Below are 25,571 nucleotides of genomic sequence, written 5' to 3' on the forward strand. Positions count from 1 at the left end.
ATGCAGGATGGTCTTAGGCGACCCCTGTGAAAGGGTCGTTCGACCGCCAAAGGGGTCGAAACCCACAGGTTGAGAACCACTGGGTTAATGGGATTTAGGTAAAAGGAGGATGTAATGCTTTCAACAATAACATTTTTAAAAAAGAAAAAAAACCAAAACTCATATAATTTGTTCTGTCATAAAAAAAAAAAAAGGTCCCTGACCGGTTTGGCTCAGTGGATGGAGTGTCAGCCTGAAGACTGAAGGGTCCCAGGTTAGACTCCAGTCAAGGGCATGTACCTTGATTGCGGGCACATTCCCAGTGGGGGGTGTGCAGGAGGCAGCTGATCTATGTTTCTCTCTCATTGATGTTTCTAGCTCTCTATCCCTCTCCCTTCCTCTCTGTAAAAAATCAATGAAATATATATTTTTTTTAAAAGGGAGAAAACTAGACCATAAATGGTAACAGTCTGATCATTTGTTAATGCTGTCCTCTGATAATGTGGCTTTTTGTCTGGTTCTGCACCGCATACCAATGAATCAACTTGGCTGAAACAAGACCATGGCTGGGCGGCAACTGAAATAGCATGTAGTCCTCCTGTGGTAGGTAGTTAGACAGAGCATGGATGATGGGCCAGTTATAGATGGTCACCAGGGCAGAACGTCCTGGATAACTAACACTGGGAGAAACTGGTACAGCAAGTATTGGAGATAAGTATTGTTAATGGGGACCTCACCCCTAAGGCATCTTCTGTTCCTCTAGAACAGCGGTTCTCAACCTGTGGGACACAACCCCTTTGGAGGTCAAATGACCCTTTCACAGGGGTCGCCTAAGACCATCGGAAAACACACATATAATTACATATTGTTTTTGTAATTAATCACTATGCTTTAATTATGTTCAATTTGTAACAATGAAATTGGGGGTCACCACAACATGAGGAACTGTATTAAAGGGTGTGACCCACAGGTTGAGAACCGCTGCTCTAGAATGTCTCCAGGCATGCAGGTCAGATTCTCCCCCTGACCTTCCCTCCCCTGGCATATGGCTAAGTCGTGTGGTAGACCCCCACCCTTAGAGGAGAACAAGGGGGCTGCAGGAAAGCCCCGTCTAACTTTCATACCAGGACAGCAGATGACCCAACAGGCTGTGATAGGTCAGCTTTAAGAAGAAAGTATTAACCACGCCCCCCCCACACCCCCAGCTGCCCAGAGGTTAAAAGGAACCCTAGCCCACACCCTAGAGCAGCTCTTTGAGACGCCCACTCGAAATTTCTCCGTGAGTGTACCTTTTCTTTGCTTGTTTAAGAAATGTTCTCTCTCGAGTTTGGGTCCTGTCTCTGCATTCTTTTCCTACCCAGAGCTCATGTACCGAGGTCTACTTTCTCCGTGGCCCTGGAGGGCTCCTGCGAGGTAAAGCATTGCAAGGCTTGGCTTGCTCTGTGCTGGGCTGAGGACACCTTTACTTGGGTATCAGCCTCATGCAGGCACCAGAGGGTAAGTGCTCATAATCATCCCTAACTTACATTACAAAAGTCACACAGCTGTTCCTGAAAAACTTTCCATCTTCCATTCTCCTTTGATTTCTTATTAAGAGTCACAAGAAATATTGCCTTAAAATCCTCTATCAATTCCAGGGGTCCTCAAACTTTTTAAACAGGGGGCCAGTTCACTGTCCCTCAGACCATTGGAGGGCCGGACTATAGTTTAAAAAAAAAACTATGAGCAAATTCCTATGCACACTGCACATATCTTATTTTGAAGTAAAAAAACAAAATGGGAATAAATACAATATTTGTATTTGCATGTGGCCCACGGGCCATAGTTTGAGGACTCCTGAATTATACTGTTTACCTCTGTACTTCCAACAGTGTTATTCAGCTCGTTAAAAACTTGCCTGAGAGCATGTAGTTCTGGATTCTCCAACTTATAGGATGTGACAAATTTTTATGTGGCATTCCTTATTTTTCATGCAGCTTTGTGTTGTAAAACTCATTTTTCACATGTAAGGCAGGATTTCATCATTTCATAATGAAATCCATGTGTGTAACACCACAGATTTCTTAGGTAAAATATATTTCTTAGATAAAATATATAAAATAACATGAATAAGTATAACACTGGACTATTTTCTGATTTTCAAAAAATAGATTTAAAAAAAAAACAACCTCTAGCAATAGGATTCAATGGAAAATGTTTATAGCTAACTTATATCGCTGGTTATACCATTAATTGCTGGTTCGTTGGAAATTACTTAAGAAAGCCCAGGATCTAAGAGTGACCTATAAAACAGGTAACGCACCTTAGCATCCTGAACAATTTTAAGGATGTTTCCTGTGAAATGGTTGCCCAGTATAGTCAATTCTCTATTAAGAGAAGAGCTCTACGGTACAGAGAACCTTTGGAAATTAAAATGTCTACACTTGCCTTTCATCAGGACTATGTTGGACAGTGGTGATTATTCCAACTTTAACAAAAATAATATCCTGCCTGAGCTGAGTCCAATGAGGAGTGGATCGTGGTGGAAGCTCCTTCACTCCTCCAGCCCTTAGCTGGGCCCCGGTCAGAGAAACTCATGTCAGTGGACACAGAGCTGATTTCTCTGTCTTCAAGTGTATCACAGCAGCTTGATGAAGACACATTTCAGAGGGCTCATTGGGAAGTTTTATTTCAAATGCATATCCATGTGGCTGAGCCTTTTCTTAGTAGGTCTCCCTTCACCTGTGCAGCTTGTACAGGGCTAGCAGAACTGAGCTGGGTGAAGTCAATAGTTATTACATCAGCCTGCTGGGTTCTACAGTGGATTTCCAGAGTGCTTCAAGTTCTGAAGCAAATTAGACAGAGACCCTGAACTCTGTGAGGTGCTGCACATCTTACTTAGCAATAACAAACCTCAGTCCTAGGAGAAACAGTCAACACAAATAACCGGCAAACCTCATCACAAACTCCCTTTCATTAACGCATTACAACTCAGCACTGACTGCTATTGAGGATGCTGCTGCTGCTGACCATGATGACAGCTCACTTTGGTCGGCTGCTTACAATTCCCAGGCAGTACACTAACCATCTTATATAGACAGGCTTATTTCATTTTAATACCCCTAATCATGGCTACCATTATTTGCCTTATTTTGTAGAGGGATCAACCCAGGAACAGAGAAGGTAACATGCCCAAAGTCACAGTGCATCATGGAGGCAAGGTTCAAGCCACAAGGTCTTATTTTGGAGCCTGACCTCTCAGCCATTATGCACCACTTTTTCTTTCTATTACGGTCATGGCCACTGTCGCCACAGTTTATACTTCTACAGAATTTTATAAAATATATAATGAACCTTGAAAATACATCAAGAATTGGAAGATTCCTCACTCTACCCCTCAACCTTGATCCAAACTACTACTTCCCTGGATTAAAACAACAGATTTCTGACAGGCCTCCATGCATTTGTTCGGCCTCCTTCCCCTTACAATTTCTTATCACTGCAGCCAGAGGGATTCTTTTTTTAAAAAAAATATACTTTATTGATTTTTTACAGAGAGGAAGGGAGAGGGATAGAGAGTTAGAAACACATCCTACTGGGGATGTGCCCGAAACCAAGGTACATGCCCATGACCAGAATCAAACCTGGGACCCTTCAGTCCAACGCTCTATCCACTGAGCCAAACTGGTCAGGGCCAGAGGGATTCTTATAAAAATGAGTGAACTCATGCCCTGACCAGGTGACTCAGTTGTGTTGAGAGTCATCCCATACACCAAAGGGTAGTGGGTTCAATTCTCAGTCAGGATGCATACGGAAGGCAACTGATCAATGTTTTTCTCTCACATCAATGTTTCTCTCTCTCTCTCCCCTTCCTCTCTCTAAAAATCAATGAAAACATATCCTCGGGCAAGAATTAAAAAAAAAAAGAGTCCATATCCATATTTTGTTCAAAACCATCCAGCCTCACCCTAAGTCCTCCTCATGGCCCACGCCTCACTGAGGTGCAATGAAGGTGCCCCACTCTTCCACCTGAAGGCTCTGCACTTCCTCTTCCTCAGGCCAGGCACACAGCTTTCCTCATCTTTCATGGGCTATGCTCTTGCTTCCTTTAGGGCTTGGTTCAGTTGTCACATTTTCACTGAAGACTTTTCTGATCAATTCTTATGACCCCAGGTACTGCCATCTCCTAAACATCCGACTACTATCTATTCACTTATTTGTTTATTGTTTCCCCTTCCCCCCGCCCCCAATAATGGAATATAACATGGATGAGGCCAGGGGCTGTTTTGGCTGCTGCTGTCTCTCTAGTCCCTAGGACAGCTGGTACTCGGGAAATGTTTGTTAAATGAATAAAAACTTACACCTTCATTATCTCCCCTAATTCTGAAAAAAGTCAGGACATAGGTATTTATTTTCCTGTTTTAAAGATGAATAAATGGAGGTTCAGAGGTAAAGGTCTGGTTAGACAAGGCTTTTAGAGACTCTGAGAACAGACACTGTCCTTATCCAATATCCTAAAAGCAAAACAAAGCAAAGCAACCTCTATTTTAACATATTTTATTTTTCTAGCTGTGGAATTTGTAGACACACTGTAAATTATAAAACAACCTCCCCCCTGCCCCCCACCCCCAAAACAAAACAAAACAAAACAAAAAAAACAAGACTGGTACTTACTCTGGTTTTTACACTTCGGTCAGTTCCAGCTTCCAACAAGAGTCTAATGCATTCTTTATTTCCATTTTTACAGGCCAGGTATAGAGGTGTCTGTCCTCCATCAGCAGCATGATTAATGTTAGCATCATATGCAATTAGTAATTCTACACACCTAAACACAAGGTTATGAGTCATTACACAGAAACTCCGTTTGATTTCTGAAGTGCCACCTGAGATATGAAATATAGATAATGCTAAAGTCATTCTGCATCTATATGTATATAATATATAAATATATGTCATAAACTATCGTGGGTCTTATTATGTAGGATACTGTTGGTTTTTTTTAACAAGGCTAGAAGATATATTTTAATCACAAACTTAATTACTCCCCTGAAAATTTAAAACAGCAACCTTGGTTAAGCGCTGAAACTTGGTTTATGACACTTCGCTGTAACCAACTTGTAACAGTGGAGTCCTTGGAATAGTTTAACTAACTGGGATGAATGATTTAACTGTGCTTGACATATATATTATTTGTGGTTCAAAACAGTTTGAACCTTGAAAAAAAGTAAGGCTGCTGAGTCATTCCGAGATTTTTCACTTGAGAAAATAATTATAAATAGCGCAGACAGCAGGGCACCATGAGTCTCCACTATAAAAAGCAGCAGGGAGGCAGGGAAAATGGTTGCCTGGGGGAAAAGGACAGCAGAGGGTTCCTGTCTCCTGAAGGGGTGCTAGTTTGTAATGAAGAAGACACAGCTAAGCAGAAACTCATTGCCCTGAAAATCAAGATGAAAAGAAATGAGGTAAATTCAAGACACAGTGGCTCTTACTAACTGGCTAAACACCGAAAGCTTGAGTTTAGAAAATTAGATGACAGTAAACTTAGAAGAGAGGACTAAATAAATCATAGTCAAATTAGGAAGCAATTCACATCATCTTAATTTTTTTTTTTACTTCAGATGCATGTTTTCTCTTTTTTATTTAAAATGGAGTTTATTGGGGTGACATTGGATCTATAATACTTTCATAATAAAGATAAATTTTTAAAAGTACAGGTTTCAAGTGTACAACTCAACAAAATTCATCTGCATACACCATTATGTGCTCATTGCCCAAAGTCAAGTCTCTTTCTGTCCCCTTTATCCCCCCTTAGCCCACTTCCACCTCCCACCTGCCTTTTTCTCTGGCTATCGCGATACTGTTGTCCGTGTCTATGTGTTTTATATATATGGTGGGTTTTTTGTTTTTTTTTGCTTAATCCCTTCACCTTCTCTCATCTAGCCCGAAACCCCCCGCCCTCTGACAGCCGTCTGTTCCATGTATCTTGGCTTTCCTTGAAAACGTTTGGTTTATTTATACATATTAGAAAAATAACTTACATACTGATATGTGTGTGTATCTCATGCACATTTAATCAACCCCAGCATTCTTCCTTTTTGTAAAGCTATTCATACCTCTATTCCCATGTCTATTGTACTATCCAAGTGAGCGGCCCTACAGATTACCTGGTGACAGTAAAGGTAAAGTACAGCCCAGAAGAAATCCCTCTTGGAGGACTCAGGACATACAGAAAATAATAGCAAGACTTATGGTCCTCAATAACTCAGGGTGATAATATGCAGAAAAAATGAAAACTGTATGCTTTAAGGATGCATTTTGAAGTTTCCATTTATAATGGATAACATTCGTGTGAACCTTAAAACCTCTATTTCAAGAATTCAGAAATTTGTTAAAGATTTCTATCAGGATAGTTATGTAAAAAGTTGAAAATAGCTTATAATCTCTGCCACCTGCCCTTTCAGCACAGAGAAAAAACTTAGTTATATTCTATTTTAGTAACATATGACTCAATTTTTAAAATCATTACTATGTTCAACTGCCTTAGTAAGCTAATAAAGGAATCATTGCTGAAGTTATGTACATCTTAATTGATAGGTTCTTTTGGTTTTGTGCTCTAATTACTTTCAATATGTAAAGTTTCTGCTTCATTTTTTTAAAAAATATGATCAGGTAAATAATTGAGATTTAATAATGAATAAATTGCTACTAGAAAGCTAAGATTGTTACAAATAATATAGATCTATGTTCTACTTTTAATGCGATAAGTAAAAAAGCTTCTTTGTTTCAGGGTGGTGAGAATTAGTGAAGAACAAAGTCTAACAGTTCATTTTATTGTTGATATGCTACCAAAAGATTATCTTCTTCAGAATCAAGTCCATTCATGTTTGGACACAGCATATTTCTCCTTCTTCACTCCCCTCATATACAACTCTTCACCAATTATTAAGAAGAGCAAGTTTAGGATCCTACTTTGTGTTTAAATCTTCAAAAATATTTAGTAAGTTTATTTGCCAATTGATTTTAAGCACTAGTTTGCACCTTCAGCCAGAACTAAGATATGTAAGCTAAATATAAAGAATCTCTTTTTATAGTAAAATAAATTAAGAGCATCTCTTACTTGAAATGTCCCTGAGCAGCTGCAGTACACAAGGGTGTAAAGCCATTTCTATCAGCAGCATTGACTTGGGCTTCGGCATTCAGCAGCAATCTCACACAATCTGTGGGTTTTAATAGAAAGCCACTTCAATCCCCCATTTGGAGCATTGGTGAGCCAAATTCTATAAAAGCTGTAGACAGGTACTAAATCCAAAGGACCTTTCCCATGCACAGTTCACCTGACAATTCTATCACGGCGAATGTGAGAGTCCACAGACTGTTTCTGGGGAAAGAAGGCTCTCTTCCCGAAGACTGTAATACCCCAGGCTCACTAAGATGTGATTTTTATTTCCTGTTGGTGCTTTGGGAAGAGTTGCTGAGGAGTGAGAGAACCGTCTGTCGTGTGCCATAAAACACTTTACCAGATTTTCTTACCAGACTATTCCAGAGAATGTTATTGGATAGAGAACAAAATCCATTTACCAAATTGAAATACCATTCTTTATATTTAAATTCTTACTCTGTTTTAATCTTTAAAATGCTCTTGTGTAGTAGTCATCCTACACTTAACTCCATGAATGAGAATACAAGTGAAACCATAGTCACCTGACCCAGGCATAAATAGCATATGGACCTCATGTTCCTCTTGTAATTTACCAGATTTCTCTATATTAAAAAAATTCCCATAGTGCTCTTGAAGTAAAAAAATTCCAAAGTACTTTTAAAATAATGAGCTACTCTATCAGCTCACTAGAATCTTCCATTTAATCCACCTGAACATAGTAAAGCTCTGTAGACTTCCAGGGAAGCCGCAAGATCGGAATTACTCCACAACCATGTGGCTTCCATAGGCAATGCTATTTGACTTTGCATGTGCAGTCAAATCATCTTGTTCTTCACTACCTTATGTTTTAGAATATTTGACTATAGGATCGGCATGTTAAGGAACAAAAATTATTCCTAAATTATTTCATCAATATGTCATTTATAGTTGTACAACTTCTCAGCTTTTAAAAAATCCAAGTAACTATAAATTGTTTCAACTTTAGAACAATTTCAGACCCTTGATCCTTCCTAACTACTAAAACTTTCCCTCTCTGACTTTCACACACATCAGGTATTTCTAACAGACAAATCAGGGTTATGTTGTCCTGACCAAAATGATCACAGATGAAGGGCTTTATTCTAAAATGTGCTATACAGTTACTAGACCTAAAATTTCTATCTACACAACACATTTCATTGCATATAAAACAAAGATGACTTTTTTTCTAGCTGCCCCAAATTTTATATTATAGAACTGTACAATTTGGATTTTTAAAAATGTTTACAAAATCTTTAAATCATGTTAAAAAAAAATTATCCACTACCTGTAAGGGGAAACTGACACCAAAGTAAACTCTTTGCTCCTGACAGTGGTTCCAAGGGCTTCGACTCTCTATCCTTTTGCAAGTGGGTAGTACAGTGTGGTGATATTATCACTATCTTTACCTGTATGTCCATTCTTAGCAGCAGAATACAAGGCAGAATGGCCATCTTCACAGGAGTAATTAATGTCCAGTCCTTCTTCATTAAGCAGCATTGATAATAAAGTGACATTTCCCTGGGCAGCAACTTGCTGAAGAAGGGTGGGCCTGCCAGCCAGGGGGGCAGGACCACCACTCATTAACAAAGGGGTTAGGGAGGGTGACCAGCCTGTGGGTTAAAGTGAGTCTCGTTAGAGGACAGGAGCAAGGACAAGTGACAGACTTACCCACTCCTTCCTGAGTCACACACACACAGACATATGAACATGGATTCCTGGAGGATTATGTGGTTTCTAACATTATCAGTCTGTTAATATTTACTTAGCACCAATCTGTACTGTCATTTCAATTTCATATCTGCTAATTAGGTTAACATGCATGGTCACAAGTTATTTTTAGACATCAGTCTTGCACAGATAAGGGTTAAAGTGGGGATTGGTTTTAGGAAACGAAAATGGCTGTCTCATTTTAAAAGTTCAAATTCATCTTCAAGGTTTCAAAACAACTTGCTTTTTAAAATTACGTACAAATTTCAGTATCAATCTCAAAAAGTTAACTGGTATCTTCAGGTACAAGATAGAAATAGTTGTAAGAAACAGAGATTTTTCTTTCTTGACAATGTTTCCAACGTATTTAATTTTACATAAACCATTGAGATGGACCAAATACTGTCAAGGAACTACTTATACTCCTTGAATTCCCTCATTTAAGAATAAAAATAATGGGGACCAACTACTATTCAATATCAATAGTTAATAGAAGCACTACATATATGACTGGATCTAAAGTATACCACTACAAATAACATAATTTTGAAGACTGTATCATCTGGCCATCTTTATAGCACGTGTTCCAGAAAATTTTAAGCAGCCAACAAGACAGGACACTGTAAATATAGATTTAACAAAAAGTTATCATAGTTAGATATTTTTCATCAGTATTTAGCAGCTTTAGGAGAGAATCTGTTAAGTGTGTGAAGACGGCTGCATATAGCATGGAAAATTTTCTGAATTCTTCCTTGATCAAAAAGCTGTAAAAACAGTAAAGTAAAAAAATATTTATTTAATGTGACATAGAGGTATTTCATGTATTTTTGGCTTAAATACAGTTAACTTTCAAAACACATCATTTTATTTTCTTCCTTATGGAGCCTCAAACACCACTAAGCAATGTTGGTGTGCATATAAAGGCATATGTGCACACTGTCACTCCTCGGGGCATAGTTTCTACAGATATCTGGTAACATCCCATGTAGTAACATGTAATAGATGAAGCTTTTCTATTCTTTACACATTGGCATCAGGATACCATTTTTAGGTATATGGGTACTAATTACATTATTATGTATGTAATATTCAGTCTTTATAGTTGACTGGCCTTAAATTATTTCAATAAATATTAAATATCAAATTACTGGCCTTAAATTACTGGCCTTAAATTATTGGCCTTAAATTATTGGCCTTAATTACTGGCCTTAAATTATTTCAATAAATATTAAATATCAAAGGATTTCTCAATATTTTAAAAATTCTTTGTAATAAACAAAGCAGTTTATACAAATGAAACTAGAACTGCTAATTAAAAGCTGAGCATTATATCTTCCTAATTTATCTGGGTCCATAAATAATTTATTGCTGTTACCCTATTAGACTGCAGTGACATACAGAATTCATATGGTCATAATATTAAATATTTATCTAAACTTTGTGATATTTTCCCATTGATATTCATTTTCTCTTCTTACAAAAGTAGTATTTTTACTTCATACTTACAAGAAGGCTCCTCTCTGGTACATTTTACCTTGTGTATTTTCTTAAAAACAAACAAAAAACAAGCCCACAAAAATTAAATCAGTACTTATCAGAAATGGATGGCAAACAAAACTTGTAAACACCAAGGTGTTTGACTGCAAAGCAAACACAAAAGCAATATGAAAGCATTGCACTGTGGTCCTCCGTGGAATAGGAGGGAATGTGGCTCACACTCTTTCTGCCTCCCTCCAGCCCTCTTTTCTTTCCTTCCTTCCCTCCCTTTCTCTTTCCCCTCCCTCCCTCCCTCCCTTCCTTCCTTCCTTCCCCAAACAGTGAGCACTAGCTCAGCTCAGGGCTCTGGGGTGGATTTAACTCTGTCAGATGGGTAACACCTGTAGGCAGCTAAGGGCGCAGAACACATGGGTACACACCCCTTCCTCCCTCCCTCCTTTCTTTTTTCTTCCTTCCTTCCTTCCTTCCTTCCTTCCTTCCTTCCTTCCTTCCTTCCTTCCTTCCTTCCTTCCTTCCTTCCTTCCTTCCTTCCTTCCTTCCTTCCTTCCTTCCTTCCTTCCTTCCTTCCTTCCTTCCTTCCTTCCTTCCTTCCTTCCTTCCTTCCTTCCTTCCTTCCTTCCTTCCTTCCTTCCTTCCTTCCTTCCTTCCTTCCTTCCTTCCTTCCTTCCTTCCTTCCTTCCTTCCTTCCTTCCTTCCTTCCTTCCTTCCTTCCTTCCTTCCTTCCTTCCTTCCTTCCTTCCTTCCTTCCTTCCTTCCTTCCTTCCTTCCTTCCTTCCTTTTCTTTCTTTCTTTCTTTCTTTCTTTCTTTCTTTTCTTTCTTTCTTTTTTTCTTCTTTCTCTCTCTCTCTCCTCCACCCTTCCCTTCCTTCCTCCCTTCCTCTCTGTATTTCCCTCTAATTCATCCAAGGATTCTTGGTTATTGATATCCCTTTAAAAATATCAACAGGTATCTAATAAATGATTTGCTATTCTTTGGGGATTTGTTTTCATTTTTCCAATACAATTCTAGGCTTGGGGGGAAATTTTAATAACTATATTTTAACTTCTTTATATGGAAATATTCAACTATGGATGTAATTTCCTGGGAAACTCTATGTTTAATGAAAAGCTATCCATAAGATAAAATATTTTATTCAAAAATGTTTTCAATCTTTAGACCACTGAAGAGTCTTATAGTTCTATCTCTGTTACACAAAACTGCAGAAAAATATACATTAATTTCTTTATTTTGTTAGAGGTTTGCAGTACATTCAAAAATGATTTACAAAGGAAAATGCTCTATAAATACCAAGTATTGTTAAACTTTAAATAAATCTTTTGTCTGCACTATCATTTCCAATTGTCTCTAGCACAGACAAACTTAAGTTATTGTAATAAATCCTTCTATAAGCATGGGAAAAATAAAACCTTACCATGATCATTTATTCCTCATTTGAGATTCCCGACAATGATAAAAATGGTAACAGTTACTTGACTTTTTAAGTAATGGTGAAGCAATGATAGGACAGGTCTGCGGTCACACAGTTACTTTAATGATGTTAGAAAAAGGTCATTCAGCTTTGCAGTGCCATGTGCACACATCAGTAACGGTGAGCGTCTGACAGACATGCAGTGACAAGGGGCAGACAGAAGGTGCCATGGCAGAAGGAAGAGTGGAGACCAGCTTCTGGCATCAGCTTCAGGGTGTGGAGAAGGTTAATGTCATAGCTCAGATCAATCTCGTTTTCTGATGTAGACTTTAAGCCAATCATACATGGGGAATAATTTTTAAAATGTATGCTTAAATAAGAAAAAAAAATCTGAACCAATAAAATGTAACAAAATTAAAAATATTCCCAAGGGTATGGAAACTCAGCTGCCGGGGGTGGTTTCTGTTTTAGGCTTCTATTTATCTAACAATTAAAATGTGTTCACTTGACAAGTTCATGAGGAACAAGAAAAACTAATTTACTTATAATTTAAAAATATTATTTAAAAAATTAGCATTTGACCATAGAAATTGTTGACAGGGTTAGAGTAATTTACAAGATATTCATTGAAGTGGTATCTTTTGTCATTGCAAACTTCTCAGTGCTTTGTTAATCAGAATTCTTTCTCACGGATATAAGCTGACACGGAAACACAGAATTTTAGAGTTTGAAAGATCATGGGATCTAGTGGTTCTCCACGGAGGGAGTGGTAGTGTACTGTTGTTTGAAAATTCAACAGGCAAGTTTAATAAATCTCTCTGGTTTGGAACTACTATTACTTTTTGGTTCAATGCTTTCATGTTTAGATGGAAAAACTAATGGCTCAGAGTAAATGTGCTCTTTAGGGTGATACGTAGAAAGGGACTAACCCTGCCTTCTTATACGCAGTGTTCTGTCCCCCACTGAAACTGGAGCCCACATCTACCATGCATTTGGCAGGTGTGCTGTCCCCAGGCCCTGCCCTTCCAACCACAACGCATTAGTGGCTGCTTAGAAGATTAATACCCTGCGATGAGCTTAGGCTCTGCAGAGGCAGGAACTCACCCAGGCACAGATGGGTTCAGAAGCAGGATGGAGGGAGCTCTGGTGCTTCCTAGTTACAGTGAGCAGGGTGGCAAAAACAGGGGCAATCTAATTGGAAAACAGAGTCAAAATCCTATAGGCTAAGCTACACCCATGGGGGAGTTATGCACCGCCCCACTGTGTAATATTAAGATTTCCATTCCCAGAATACACTGCAGGATCAGTAAACACCGTGCTGAATGACTACCTCCACAGTCTCCATTTCGACTCATAAACCACATCTTCTAATCAAAGGAAATAGAAACCTGTTATCCCACTAAAGGTAAAAACACAGTTCTGAAAATATTTTGCGCAAATTATAGAATCAGAGAACAGAAAATAAGGGACCAGTTTCATGCATTTTCAGTGGCTGCTATTTCTTTAGTTCCCGAATTTATTCTCTAACTCTCTAGACACAAGCCAAGGGCATTTTTTAAAATGGGTCCTTTATCTAAAATTCCACTGTAGCCTATGCAGGTCATTCTGGTGAATATACAGGGTTGGGTAAGAGTAGTTTTGCAGTTGTTTGCACGGAAATACAATAAATAATAAATTATAATATAAGAATAAACCCTATTTTGCATACTCACAACTATAAACCTACTTTTGCCCAGCCCTGTATCATGGACTAGGAATTCTCTGTCTTTAAATGTTAATTTATAATCCTCCATCGTGGATCCTGGCTTTAAAGCTTATCTACTGAAACCAAAGGCCTTTGCAGCTGAACCCTGCAGCACAGCCATGACAAAAGCAACTACAGGCAAAGCATCAAGGTACAAAGTAAAGACAGCTTTGTATTTTAAAAAATAACTGACAAACTTTATATATCCTAGGAAGTGTTTTCTGTTTTACAGTCTGTGCATTAATGTTGGTAACACTCCACTGTCTGAATGTTTTTGGAACTTCTGTTTTGCGACTGCCTTACAACCATACAGCACATTCTCTGATTTTCCTGAATGGCAGCAAAAATCCCTCCTTTAAGGGCGAGTTTAACTTGTGAGAAACAGCCAACATCATGTCAGGCAAGGAGAAGGCTATCCAGCTGTGTAATACCGTTTTGGATAAAATATATATCCAAATATATATGCCCGTAAAGACATCACGAGGTAATACTGAAGTCAATTCTAAAGCAAATTTTCAAAAATGCTTTTAGCAACGATATCACTGAAGCAGTAACAGCATCTCTATTTTTTCATCACTCATGCTGCTCTAAGCTCAATACTATGCTCCTCATACGTTACATTAAATCCTCCTAATAGCCACCCTCCCCACATTAGTAGCATAAGTTCCAATAAAAAAACTTGCTCAGTTCAAGAACAAGCAACCCAAACCTACAACTGTAAGTAGCAAAGCCCAGATTCCAACACAAATCTGACTGATATCAAAGTCCATGCTGTTTCCAATTTTGCCCCAGAACATAAGAAAGCAGCTTCTAAAGGAACTTAATTTCAAGGAGACAGTTTGTAATTGTATAGGTAAGTCCTGATGTACTGCTCTCATTCCCTGATGATTACCAACTACCTGTTTTCCTTATTTCCCTTAAATAAAACCTACTTAAATAAAACCTAATTTAAATAAAACTTACTCAAATCTTCCTTTAACTCTTGAAGTTTCTTCTCATTAGAACAAGTAATCTCTGCTAACCATTAAGATCCTGAGATAAGCAAGACTTCTCCAAAGTTTCAACTGAACTATGAAACATAACAGTATCTTGGATGCTCATTTACTCGTAAAAACGAATCCAGTTCATGTCAATTAAAAAAACAGTGCTTCCTCTAGTACTGTAAAACAAAAGGGAAAAAACCCAGATCTTTATCAACTTCTTTGTTCAAGAGTCCCATACTGCGTGACTTCAGAAAGCACCTCAGCAGCGGACACCTTCACTAATATAGGCCACATGCTAACCACCTGTGCTCAAGTGTTGGCAGAAGATAGCTCTAAATAAGAGTAAACAACTTTAGAAATAAACTCCTCTTAAATCAGAGACTGATAAACATACACACTCAATTTCTGAGGTTAAAAATAATTAACACCAAGCTTATATTAAAATTTAGAACATACCAATTACAGAACAAATCTAATCAATTTGGTAATCCAAGTTGGAGAGTAGTGTTAATAACTACTTGAAGGGATTGTGTTTATGTCATCTCAGAAGCAGAACTGAACACACACTGCCTGGTGATGACCCACTGATATTAAAGTCTGTGAGATAAATTTAATAAGAAGGAACAGTCTTTCTTCCCATGGAAATGCTTTCATCTCTCTAATTTTATGGTCTCCTGGTGCTCCAAACCACTACTTTCAGGTTACTAAGAAAAAAGAAAGAAAGCACTTAGCATAACAACACCGCAAGATGAATCACCATACCCTGGAGTCATTAAAAAAAAGAGGAAAGAAATATATATTAAAAAGTATCAAATTAAAAAAAAAGTTCCATGGCAATGTGAAAGAAATTAAGGCAAGAGGGCAGGCCACATTCTTAAAATTGGTATAACATGGCAATCCCTTTACCTGATGCTGTTACCAGGAGGCTGTCTGAGGCACCTGTTCTACAGGATGAGGCACTAACAGGGTTTATGGAAGAGCAAAAGGCAATGGTGGTGGGAATGACAAGGGAACGCTCTGCACATGCAGGCTGGTTCAGTCCAGGGGTTTCAGCAGGCCAGGCACCCACCTGAGACGTGGCCAGGGCTGTCGGTGCCACAGTTAAATCTATGGACGGTTTTGGTGGCAGCTGAGGAGAGGAGGATTTAGGGAGATTCTCCTCATTTAGGACCCTGCTCCCTTGCGGTAAACTGGAAGGAGGTGAAGCCACAGTTTTGTTATCCGCTTTGGCCCCAGCACTGGAGGCCCTGCTGCTATCCGTAACAACTTTGAGTTGGGGGTGGGGTGGAGAAGGAGCTTGGGAGAGCCCTGGCTTTTTTGGAGGGATAGGAGGAGGGTTGCCTCTGTCAACTCGTGCTCCACCGGGAGTCTTTACGCTGGTCCGACCAACAGGAGGGTAGGTGCCAACATCCCCCACCGGGGGCGCTCCAGGCCTTGGGGGTGCTCCCGCTTGAGGGCCGGTAAATCTTGACAGCGCTTGGGTCACAGTATTCCGAGCCAGTTGTTTGGCCACTAGGTTTTCACGACTTGTAGGAGAGACATCTCTTGATGGAGGACTCTGGGTGGTATTTCCATTTTGGTCTGGGTCATTAGCATTGCCCTGGAACCTAAATCTAGCTGCTTGGACGCGTGGGTTTAGACTTGGATGCAGAGACGCGTTGGCACACGGTGAGTGTAAACTGTGCACAGGCGGAGCTTGCGAATAGCTCTGGGGAGCTGTGCCTAGTGTTTGCAGGGTGGGAGGGGCAGCGTTATTGGGAAGTGGGGTTGTGCTTGTTAAATCTGGTGTTGAACCAGTGCTGGGTCCATTTTCTTCAATTCTATTTGCACTTGGAGATGAGACAGTGGGTAGAGCGGAGCCAATCAAGTCACCTTGGGAAGCCTGCCTGTCAATACCCGGTCTGACCAAGGTGGCATTGGTGCACACATTCCCTTTTGCACTTGCAGAAACTCGGGGGCTCCCTGTGGAAGGCTTTACAGGCACAGTCAAGGACAACTTCTTCACGTGGTCAGCGCCTTCTGTCGGTAGGTCTGTCTGGCAAGCAACAGATCGTGTCATAGGTCCTTCTGTTCCCACAGATATAGAGGCCAAATGCCTATCTTTCGCCTTCCGGGGGAGAGAGAGGCTTGGTTTGCTGTCAGTTCCCCTTTTCAGTTGCTCAATCATTTTCTTCATCTTGTCTATCTCCTCTTTGAGGTCAGTGGTGTGTGCTTCTTCTCGGTGCAGCTTGGCACGAAGCTGTTCCCGTTCAGTGTCAAACTCAGAGAGCTGTTTTTCCATCTGAGCTTCCATTTCTGTGCTTCTTCGTTTCTCAGCAGAGAGTTCCTCTTCTAATGCACTGGTCTTTTTCTTTTCTTCGTCCAGTTTGGCCATTACTTCTTCTAGCTTTTGGGCCTCATCTATGACTTTGCCGGAGAGCTGTTTGCACTCCTTGACCAGCATCAGGACCACATGCTTGTTCTTGCCTCGCTCTTCCTCCAGGCGGGAGGCCAGCTTCTTGTGCTCTTGCTCAAGGGCTTGTAGCTGAAGCTTTTCCATCTCCAGCTGAAAGAAATTCACAGGACAGCTCTATTAATATGCAGAAAATTATTTTAGCCAAAGAAGTGCTTCCTGTGAGATTTTTCTTACAATTACATGATTTGGGTTAGCTAAAATACCACATTTTCTAAAGTGTATTGTGATAGGAAACAAATATTTTAGACTCATTAAAATGAGAAAATAAATGTAACTAATTTTATGAAAAACATCTAAGTTACACCAACAGAGAATTTTCTTAATCTACTAAAGTTAACTATAGAAGAGAACAGTAATCTCATCCTTCAGTTCACAGCACAGAGTTCAGTACATTCTGTTTTTGTAAAATCAGAGCTCTGTAAGGGAACTACTTTTTTAAAGGTTTAATGCTTTAAAATTACTAACTAATCGTTGAGGTAGAGTATAATAAGAAGTGCCAGTAAATAAATACTAAGCTCTTCTATTTACCAACTGTATTAGCATTTTTTTTTAACTTTGAGGTTCTTGCGATGGGTTGCTATAGAAATCACATAAAATTATATATGAAAGTTCTTTGAAAACTACAAAGAGCTAAAGAAATATCTTATTAGAATTATAATCAATGTCAGTGAACCCAAAAGTCTGACCCCATCTCCTACATCAGCCTCACTTACTCACTTAGCTCCCACTCTATTGGCTTCCTTTGAGTTTCTTTTTTTTTTTTTTTTAAATGAAATGTGTTGTTTTTTTTTTAATATATTTTATTGATTTTTTACAGAGAGGAAGGGAGAGAGATAGAGAGTTAGAAACATCGATGAGAGAGAAACATCGATCAGCTGCCTCTTGCACATCTCCCAGTGGGGATGTGCCCGCAACCCAGGTACATGCCCTTGACCGGAATCGAACCTGGGACCTTTCAGTCCACAGGCCGACGCTCTATCCACTGAGCCAAACCGGTTTTGGCCCTTTGAGTTTCTTGAACACTCATAACCGTGGTCTTGTCTCAGGGTCTTTGACTTTGCTGTTCCCTCTGCCTAGAATGCCAATGCACACCTTCATGTAGGGTTCCTGCACTAGGCAGTGACCAAAAGGAGAGGATGGCTCACTGCCCAGCGAGGGCCTGGCATGTTATTTATTTACTTTGGATGTTTCCTGCTTTGAAGAAGTTGTTAAGTAACATTGCAATGGGTCCTATGAATAGGTGAAATAGGTGATCGGGAATACACATAATTCTCCAAGAATAATTAGAGACTATTGTTTATTCACACACACCTATTCTACTGTATACAATTTGTAGGGGTGACTTTATAAGTATATTGGGTGAGATCTGGAGAACAATAGTACTGTAAAACATATTTACAGGCATGTTTTAGTCATCATAAAAAATAACATTTATAGTTAAAGCTATGGTGTAGCATTTACCTTTCTAAATACATCAAATAGGCTGCTATGGAAGGCATACACAAAATTAGAATGAGAAAGTTTAAAATATATTTTATATTAGCACCCCCACCCCATTCTTATAACAATGTAGAAAAAAAGCAGAAACTAGGTCAGTTTTCAGCTTATTTTTAAAATATGAGTTTCATAGTTTAGATCTAAAGGTAGAAAAATGATGTCTTGCAGAACTGTAAGGGCTACCTTCATTTTACAAAACTACCTATAGGCTAAATTAGTGATTTTCCTGATGTTATCCAGTTAATCAGTGTCAGAATCAAGACACTCACTCAGGGTTCCACTTGTCTCAAGCTTTTCTCACCATATCACACATCTTGTCCATAGAATTTTCCTTACTATGGGTCAATCACACTTCATTTTTGAAATGATAACTTTCATCTTATACTTCAGAATCCAATTGAAGACTGACTACCAACAGAAGATTAACTCAACTTATCTCAGATATTTATACAGAAAACTCTAAGTCTCCCATAATTCATTTGTATCTTTGTCCTGCCATCATTTGTGCCTTATGATTTCTATCTCAGACTAACATGGGTCTTTTAAAATCTTATCACAGATAGAACACAGAGTAAACCACATAACTGAGGTGCCTGCAGAGACATGACTCCAAATTCATTTGCACTTTGAACCCCAATCATCAATCACTCTATCTACCTTTGTTTAGCTTCCTCTACAATTTACCTCATTCATGGGATAAACTTCAGCAACTCTCTCCAAAACTTCAACCAATGACCAACTGACTCTCAGTCTATCCTAATAGATTATTTTAACAAGAAAATTCAGACTAATATACCTCTTCTGTATTTATTTTTTAAAATATATTTATTGTTGAGAGTATTACAGATTTCCCCGTGTTTCCCTCCACTGCCCTCCTCCATCCGGATCCTGCTTCTTCCTTTTCCTTCCCTTTCCCTTCTTCTTCTGCTTAAAGAAGACCCTTCAACATTTCATGTAATACTGGTTTGGTGGTGATGAACTCCTTTAGCTTTTTCTTATCTATGAAGCTCTTTATCTGACCTTCAATTCTAAATGATAGCGTTGCTGGGTAATCTTGGTTGTAGGTCCTTGCTTTTCATCACTGAATATTTCTTACCACTTGCTTCTGGCCTGCAATGTTTCTGTTGAGAACAATCTCAACAATCATATGGGCTCTCCCTTGTAGGTAAATACTAGTAACTGCTTTTCTCTTGCTGCTCTTAAGATTCTCTCTTTGTCTTAAACCTTTGGAATTTTAATTATGATGTGTCTTAGTGTGGGGTCTCTTTAGGTTCATCTTGTTTGGAACTCTCTGTACTTCCTGAACTTGTAAGTCTATTTTTATCACCAGGTAGGGAAAGTTTTCTGTCATTATTTCTTCAAATAGATCTTCAACTTCTTACTCTGTCTTCTCTTTCTGGCACCTGAATGATGTTAATGTTGGTATGCCTGAAGCTGTCCCAGAGGCTCCTTACACTATCTTTATATTTTTGGATTCCATTTAATTTTTGCTATTCTGATTGGGTGTTTTTTGCTTCCTTATATTCCAAATCGCTAATTTGATTCTCAGCATCCTCTACTCTTCTGTTGATTTCCTATAAATTATTCATTTCAGCCAATGAATCCTTAATTTCTGACTGGTCCCTTTTTATGTGTTTGATGTTCTAAGTGCCATGACATTCTCACTAAGTTCCTTGACATTTTCAGTAAGTTCCTTGAAGCTCTCATTAAGTTCCTTGAACATCATCATAACCATTGTTTTGAATTCTGTATGTAGTAGTTTGTTTGCTTCCATTTCATTCAGTTCTTTTTCTGGATATTTCGTCTGTTTTTTCATTTTTCTTTGTCTTTACATTATGGCTGCTTCTCTGTGTTTGTTTCTATGTATTTAGTAGCTGCTACATCTCCAGAATTTCATAGAGTGGCTCTGTGTAGAAGGTGTCCTGTAGGGCCCAATGGCTCAGCCTCCCCAGTCTCCTGAGCTAGGCACTCTAGGTGCGCCCCTATGTGGGCTGTGTGCACTGTCCTGTTGTAGTTGAGCCTTGATTGCTGTTGGCATCACTGGGAGGGATTGACCCCCAGTCCAACTGGCTATGAAGACTAGCTGTGGCTACAGCAGAAGACACCCTATGGCACAGGACTTGCTTCAGTGGGGCTTGGTTGCTCACTAAGTTCTTCCCTTGAGTGTGTCACTCATGAAAGTGGTAGAGTTGTAATCTGGCTTTGTCTGAAGCTGTCCACCAGGTGCACTGGCTCTGAGGCCTCCTGGGAGGTGCAAAGTCAGCTACTGCCTGTGCTCTCACTGGGGCCACCTGGCTTGAGCTACTGAACGATCTGCAGATGGCTGTTACTTGTGTTGGGCTTGGAGGTGCCCAGGAGAGGCCAAGCTGTGAACCAAGGCAGGCTGCTGCTAGTGCTGGGTCTGGGGCCACTTATCTAGAGGTATGGGGCAAGCTGAGTCCAGCTCTACTTTTTTGAGAGATTTTAGGAAAGTCTGAATCCTGAGATAGGACAGGCCATTCATATGGAAAAGCCACTGAAAACAACTTGGGTGCAGCTACAAACTGGGTTGGACAGAATCTCAGGTAATCCCCAGGGCAGGGTGAACATTGTGGGTCAGCTTGATGGAGTGTCAGATATGGCGCCTGCCAGTCAGCTCTGTGAGGGGTAGGAGATCTCATTAGAGGAACAATGACCTCTGTCAGTCCTTTTGTCTGGGAGAAAGCTGTTCCACAGGTCTTGCCCTGATGCTAGAACAATTTAGATCCTCACTGTATGACCCTGGATCCTTTCAAGCTGCTGCCCCAGGACTGGAGCTCAGAGGGAGTGATTCCAAGTACATTTGTGCGCTGCTGGCCCTATAAGAGGAACTGCCTGGGTTTCCAGCTGCCTCCATGTCACTCTGCCACAATCCCCGCTGGTTTTTACAGCATGATGTTACAAGGACTTCTCTTCCCGGCACTGGAACTCAGGGCTGACTGTTCTGGTGTGGGGCTGGGACCCCTTGCTCCTCACAGGAGGCCTCCTCAGCCAAGACACCCCTCCCAATAAAAAAACATGCCACATCTGGGTGTCAGATCAACCCTTTACACACCTCTGCACCTCCTACCAGTCTCAGTGTAGTTCCTTCTTTAATTACTAGAGGCCTGGTCCACGGATTCGTGCACATTGAAAGGAAAATAATTAGAAGGTGGCTGGCAAGGTGGGACTGGGCAAAATGGGCCGGACACGCCCTGGAGCCAACCTCCCTTGGCCAGCTGCATCTGGGGCAGTTCAGGGGCTCAAAGAGCATCTGTGGAGTGAGCGGGGTTCCTCTGGCAGGTGGGGTCCCTCGGCCTGGCCTGGGGGGACTGGACTGAAACTGACAGTCCGACATCCCCCGAGGGGTCCTGGTGTGCAAGAGGGCACTCTGCAAAGTTTCCGTCACTTGGCAGCTCCTGTGTTGAGCGTCTGCCCCCTCATGGTCAGTGCGCATCATACCTACTAGCTGGTCAGCCGGTTGGCCGGTCACTTAGGGATTCCATTCAGTCAGATTTCAGGCAGTTCTTTTTTTTTAATATATATTTTATTGATTTTTTACAGAGAGGAAGGAAGAGGGATAGAGAGTTAGAAACATCAATGAGAGAGAAACATTGATCAGCTCCCTCCTGCACACCTCCCTCTGGGGATGTGCCTGCCACCACGGTACATGCCCTTAACTGAAATCAAACCTGGGACCCCTCAGTCCGCAGGCCAATGCTCCATCCACTGAGCCAAACCGGTCAGGGCATTCAGGCAGTTCTTAATGATGGTTGTTCTGTATTTTAGACCTGGCTCTGGGAAGAGGCATATACCACATTTACCTACACTGCCATCCTAGTCAGAAACAGACTTTTGAGTGACTAAGATTCTCTGCTGGTGGCTGGCAAAGACCAGCAGAGGTGGAGCTGGGAGAACCACGGGATGTTTGCTGACCCATCCCTGGGCCAAATGCTGCTAACAAACTAGTTGGATGTTTGATTCCCAGTCAAGAGCACATACTTGGGTTGCAGATTTGATCCCAGGCCTTAGTTGGGGAACATGCAGGAGACAACCAATCAATGTGTCTCTCTCACATCAATGTTTCTCTCTCACTCTCTCTCTCTCTCCCCTCCATCCTTCCCTTCTCCTCTCTCTAAAAATTAATGGGAAAAAATATTCTTATGTAAGGATAAACAAACAGAAAATTAAGTGTAAATGAAACATAACACAGCTGAAGTAAAGAATACCCTGGAAGGAATCAAAAGTAGAATAGAAGAAGACTGAATCAGTAAATCAGAAGACAAGGTAGGAAAAAAAATGCATTCAAAGCAGCAATTGGGGAAAAAATTAAATAGCAGGTGGGGAACTTTGGTACAACATTCATACAATAACAGTGCAAGAAGAAGAACCTGAGCTAGGAATAGAAAACCTGTTTGAAAAAAATAATGACAGAAAATTTCCCTAACCTGGTGAAGGATAAAGTCATTCAAGTTCAGGAAACACAAAGTCCTAAGCAAAATGGACCCAAAAGGACACACAACTATACATCATTTTTAAAATGGTGTACATTAAAAACAAATAAAGACTATTAAAGGCTGCAAGAAAGAGACAGAAAGTTACCTACATGGGACATCCCCAGCTGATTTCTCAATTCGCCAGCTGATTTATCAAAGGAAACACTTCAGGCCGATGGAGTGGCATGAAGCATACAAAGTAATGAAAAGCAATGGGCTGAATAGGCCAATGACAACTGATGAAATTGAAGCAGCAATAAAAAAAAAAAACACAACAAAATACCAAAGTGGCATATTTCACAGATCTAGAAAAAATACTCCAAAAATTGTATGAAACCAAAAAAGACCCTGAATAGACTCAGCAATCTTGAGAATGAAGAACAAAGTTGGAGGGATTACAATACCAGATATCTAATTCTACTACAAAGCCACGGTAATCAAAACAGCCTACTACTGGCACAAGAACAGGCATATAGATCAGTGGAACAGAACAGAGAAGCCAGATATCGACCCAAGCCATTATGCTCAATTAATATTTGACAAAGAAGGCAAAAGCATAGAATAGAGTGAAGACAGTCTCTTCAATAAATGGTGTTGGGATAACTGGACAGGTACATGCAAAACAATGAAACTAGACCACCAACTTATACCATACCCATGAATAAACTCAAAGTGGTCTCCGTTGTCAAAATAAATGTACTCAAATATAAACTGTGTCCAAGATGATCCATATTGGCATTAGCAGACAAGGACCCTAAAGCAGCCATTGTCAAAGAAAATATGGTCACAATGATAGAACAGAAGGGGAATCTTGGCATAGAAATGGAAACTAAGAAAAAAAAATCAAATGAAAAAATAGAACTAAAAAGCATAATAAAATGAAAAAATGTTGCCCAGCTGGCATGGCTCAGTGGTTGAGTGTCGACCTATAAACCAAGAGGTCACGGTTCAATTCCCGGTCAGGGCACATGCCCAAGGTTTTGGGCTTGGTCCCCAGTGTGGGGCATGCAGGAAGCAGCCTATCTCTCTCTCACTAATGTTTCTATATCTCTCTCACTCTCCCTTCCTCTCTGAAATAAGTAAAAACTTTAAAAAATAAAAGTAAAATAAAAATAAAATGAAAAAAAGTTAATTGAATGGGCTTAAATAGCAGACTTGAGAGAGTAGAGTTATAAAGGACAATGAATTTGAAAATAGAGCAAAAGAAAATATCCCATTTGAGAGGGAGCATAAAACACATCTCCAGCTCCCTCTTAACACTCACTGCAATGTGTCTGGGAAGTCAAATACATGTTGAAATGTAACAATGAGTCATACAAAAAAAAGACTCAGGAATGAGCTAAAAACAATCACTCATTTACAAAATGTCCTAAATACTCTTCCTAAAAATGTTATTTTAGATGGTTCTCTACCATGTTGTCCTTGAATGAAAGTCTAGGAAGCAATTTAAAATTAAATTATATGTTATAAACCATTATGTAATGAAGTAGAGAGCACTGTGTACAAGTGGCAGTGCAGTACAATGAGTTGTAATAGGAAGACGGAGCCTATGAAAGAAATTAGAACAACTTGATTATTCTTTTCTGGCTCAACTGTCATTTCTTTGGTTGTCTAGCACCTGAAACTGCTTCCTGTTAGGGAGAATTCTCTCCCCTTATTATTCTCCCCACAAAAGTGAAATATGTCCAACGTAGGGGAGCTTTCCCAGTCTCCCTTGTAGCTGAGGAGAGGGTGTGGAGCTTAGGTTTGACCAATGAAATGCACCTGTTCTTAGGCTTCCAGTAGGAAATGAGGGATGCAAAGAAGCAGGGCCAGGGAAGCGCCACTCAAGACCCAGAGCAGTGATGGCAGTGGTGCTGTCTGGAGTCAGCCAGCTGCAGTATCCAGCTCTCATGAGCAAAAACATCACCCACCTCAGACTGGATCTAAATGAGCATTTGTTGGTGATGCTGGCTGGTTAAGAGCTGGTCCCCTAGCTGGCCCAGCCAGGCTCTACCATAATGTAAAACAACCAATAAACACTTTTTCTGCTTAACTCAATCAATATTGGCTTCATTTGCTCACAACTAAAACCCTTCCTGATGCATCTATTGACATGCAACTGACCTCATTACGCTGAGCTGCCACCTAGAAGAAGCTATACCCAATACACAGAGCTAACTACTTTGTTTTTTCACTGGTGGAAAAAATATTGCTCCCTTCGGAATTTCCTAGTTATTATCTTCGCTTCTTACTTTTAAAGGCTCTGCTCAAATTATAAGGTCTCTCTTATTTTAGGGTTAGAAATTACTCACACTTTCTAAGTGTGAGTAAAATGATTGAAAATAAATTAGGATAGAAACTCTATGAACAGATGATGTACAAGATAAGTAATAAAAACCCCAAATATCATTCTAACCTACCTAGGTTACAGGCTCGAAATGTAGAGATTACTGGAGGCAAAGTTTCCCATGAGATTACTCATTAGCTTATTCAAAACGGCTTTAAGCGCTCCGTCGTTACCCAAATTTATTCTTGCCCAAATTTTCCTGGCACACGAATGACCAGATAACCCTCCTATTAGGAGTCTCAGCAGGAACCAATGCTTGAATGAGCAAGCAGCCTCCTTCTCTCGTCTGGAGAGGCCTAGCAGAGCAGCGTTCAGGCCA

The 25,571-nt window shown here is 40.1% G+C and overlaps 1 protein-coding gene across 1 annotated transcript in view; it reads right to left on the reverse strand.

The window, feature by feature from the left end:
• Window positions 1–25,571, reverse strand: part of CTTNBP2 (cortactin binding protein 2) — a 187,160-nt gene that overhangs the window by 97,441 nt on the left and 64,148 nt on the right. Inside the window, 6 exon segments of the mRNA XM_014544027.1 lie at window positions 4,633–4,783; window positions 7,076–7,175; window positions 8,545–8,748; window positions 10,352–10,391; window positions 12,856–12,942; window positions 15,548–17,023. Of these exon segments, the coding sequence (XP_014399513.1) occupies window positions 4,633–4,783; window positions 7,076–7,175; window positions 8,545–8,748; window positions 10,352–10,391; window positions 12,856–12,942; window positions 15,548–17,023 (2,058 nt within the window).

Source organism: Myotis brandtii, unplaced genomic scaffold, assembly GCF_000412655.1.
Source record: "Myotis brandtii unplaced genomic scaffold, ASM41265v1 scaffold348, whole genome shotgun sequence".
Lineage (NCBI taxonomy): Eukaryota > Metazoa > Chordata > Mammalia > Chiroptera > Vespertilionidae > Myotis > Myotis brandtii.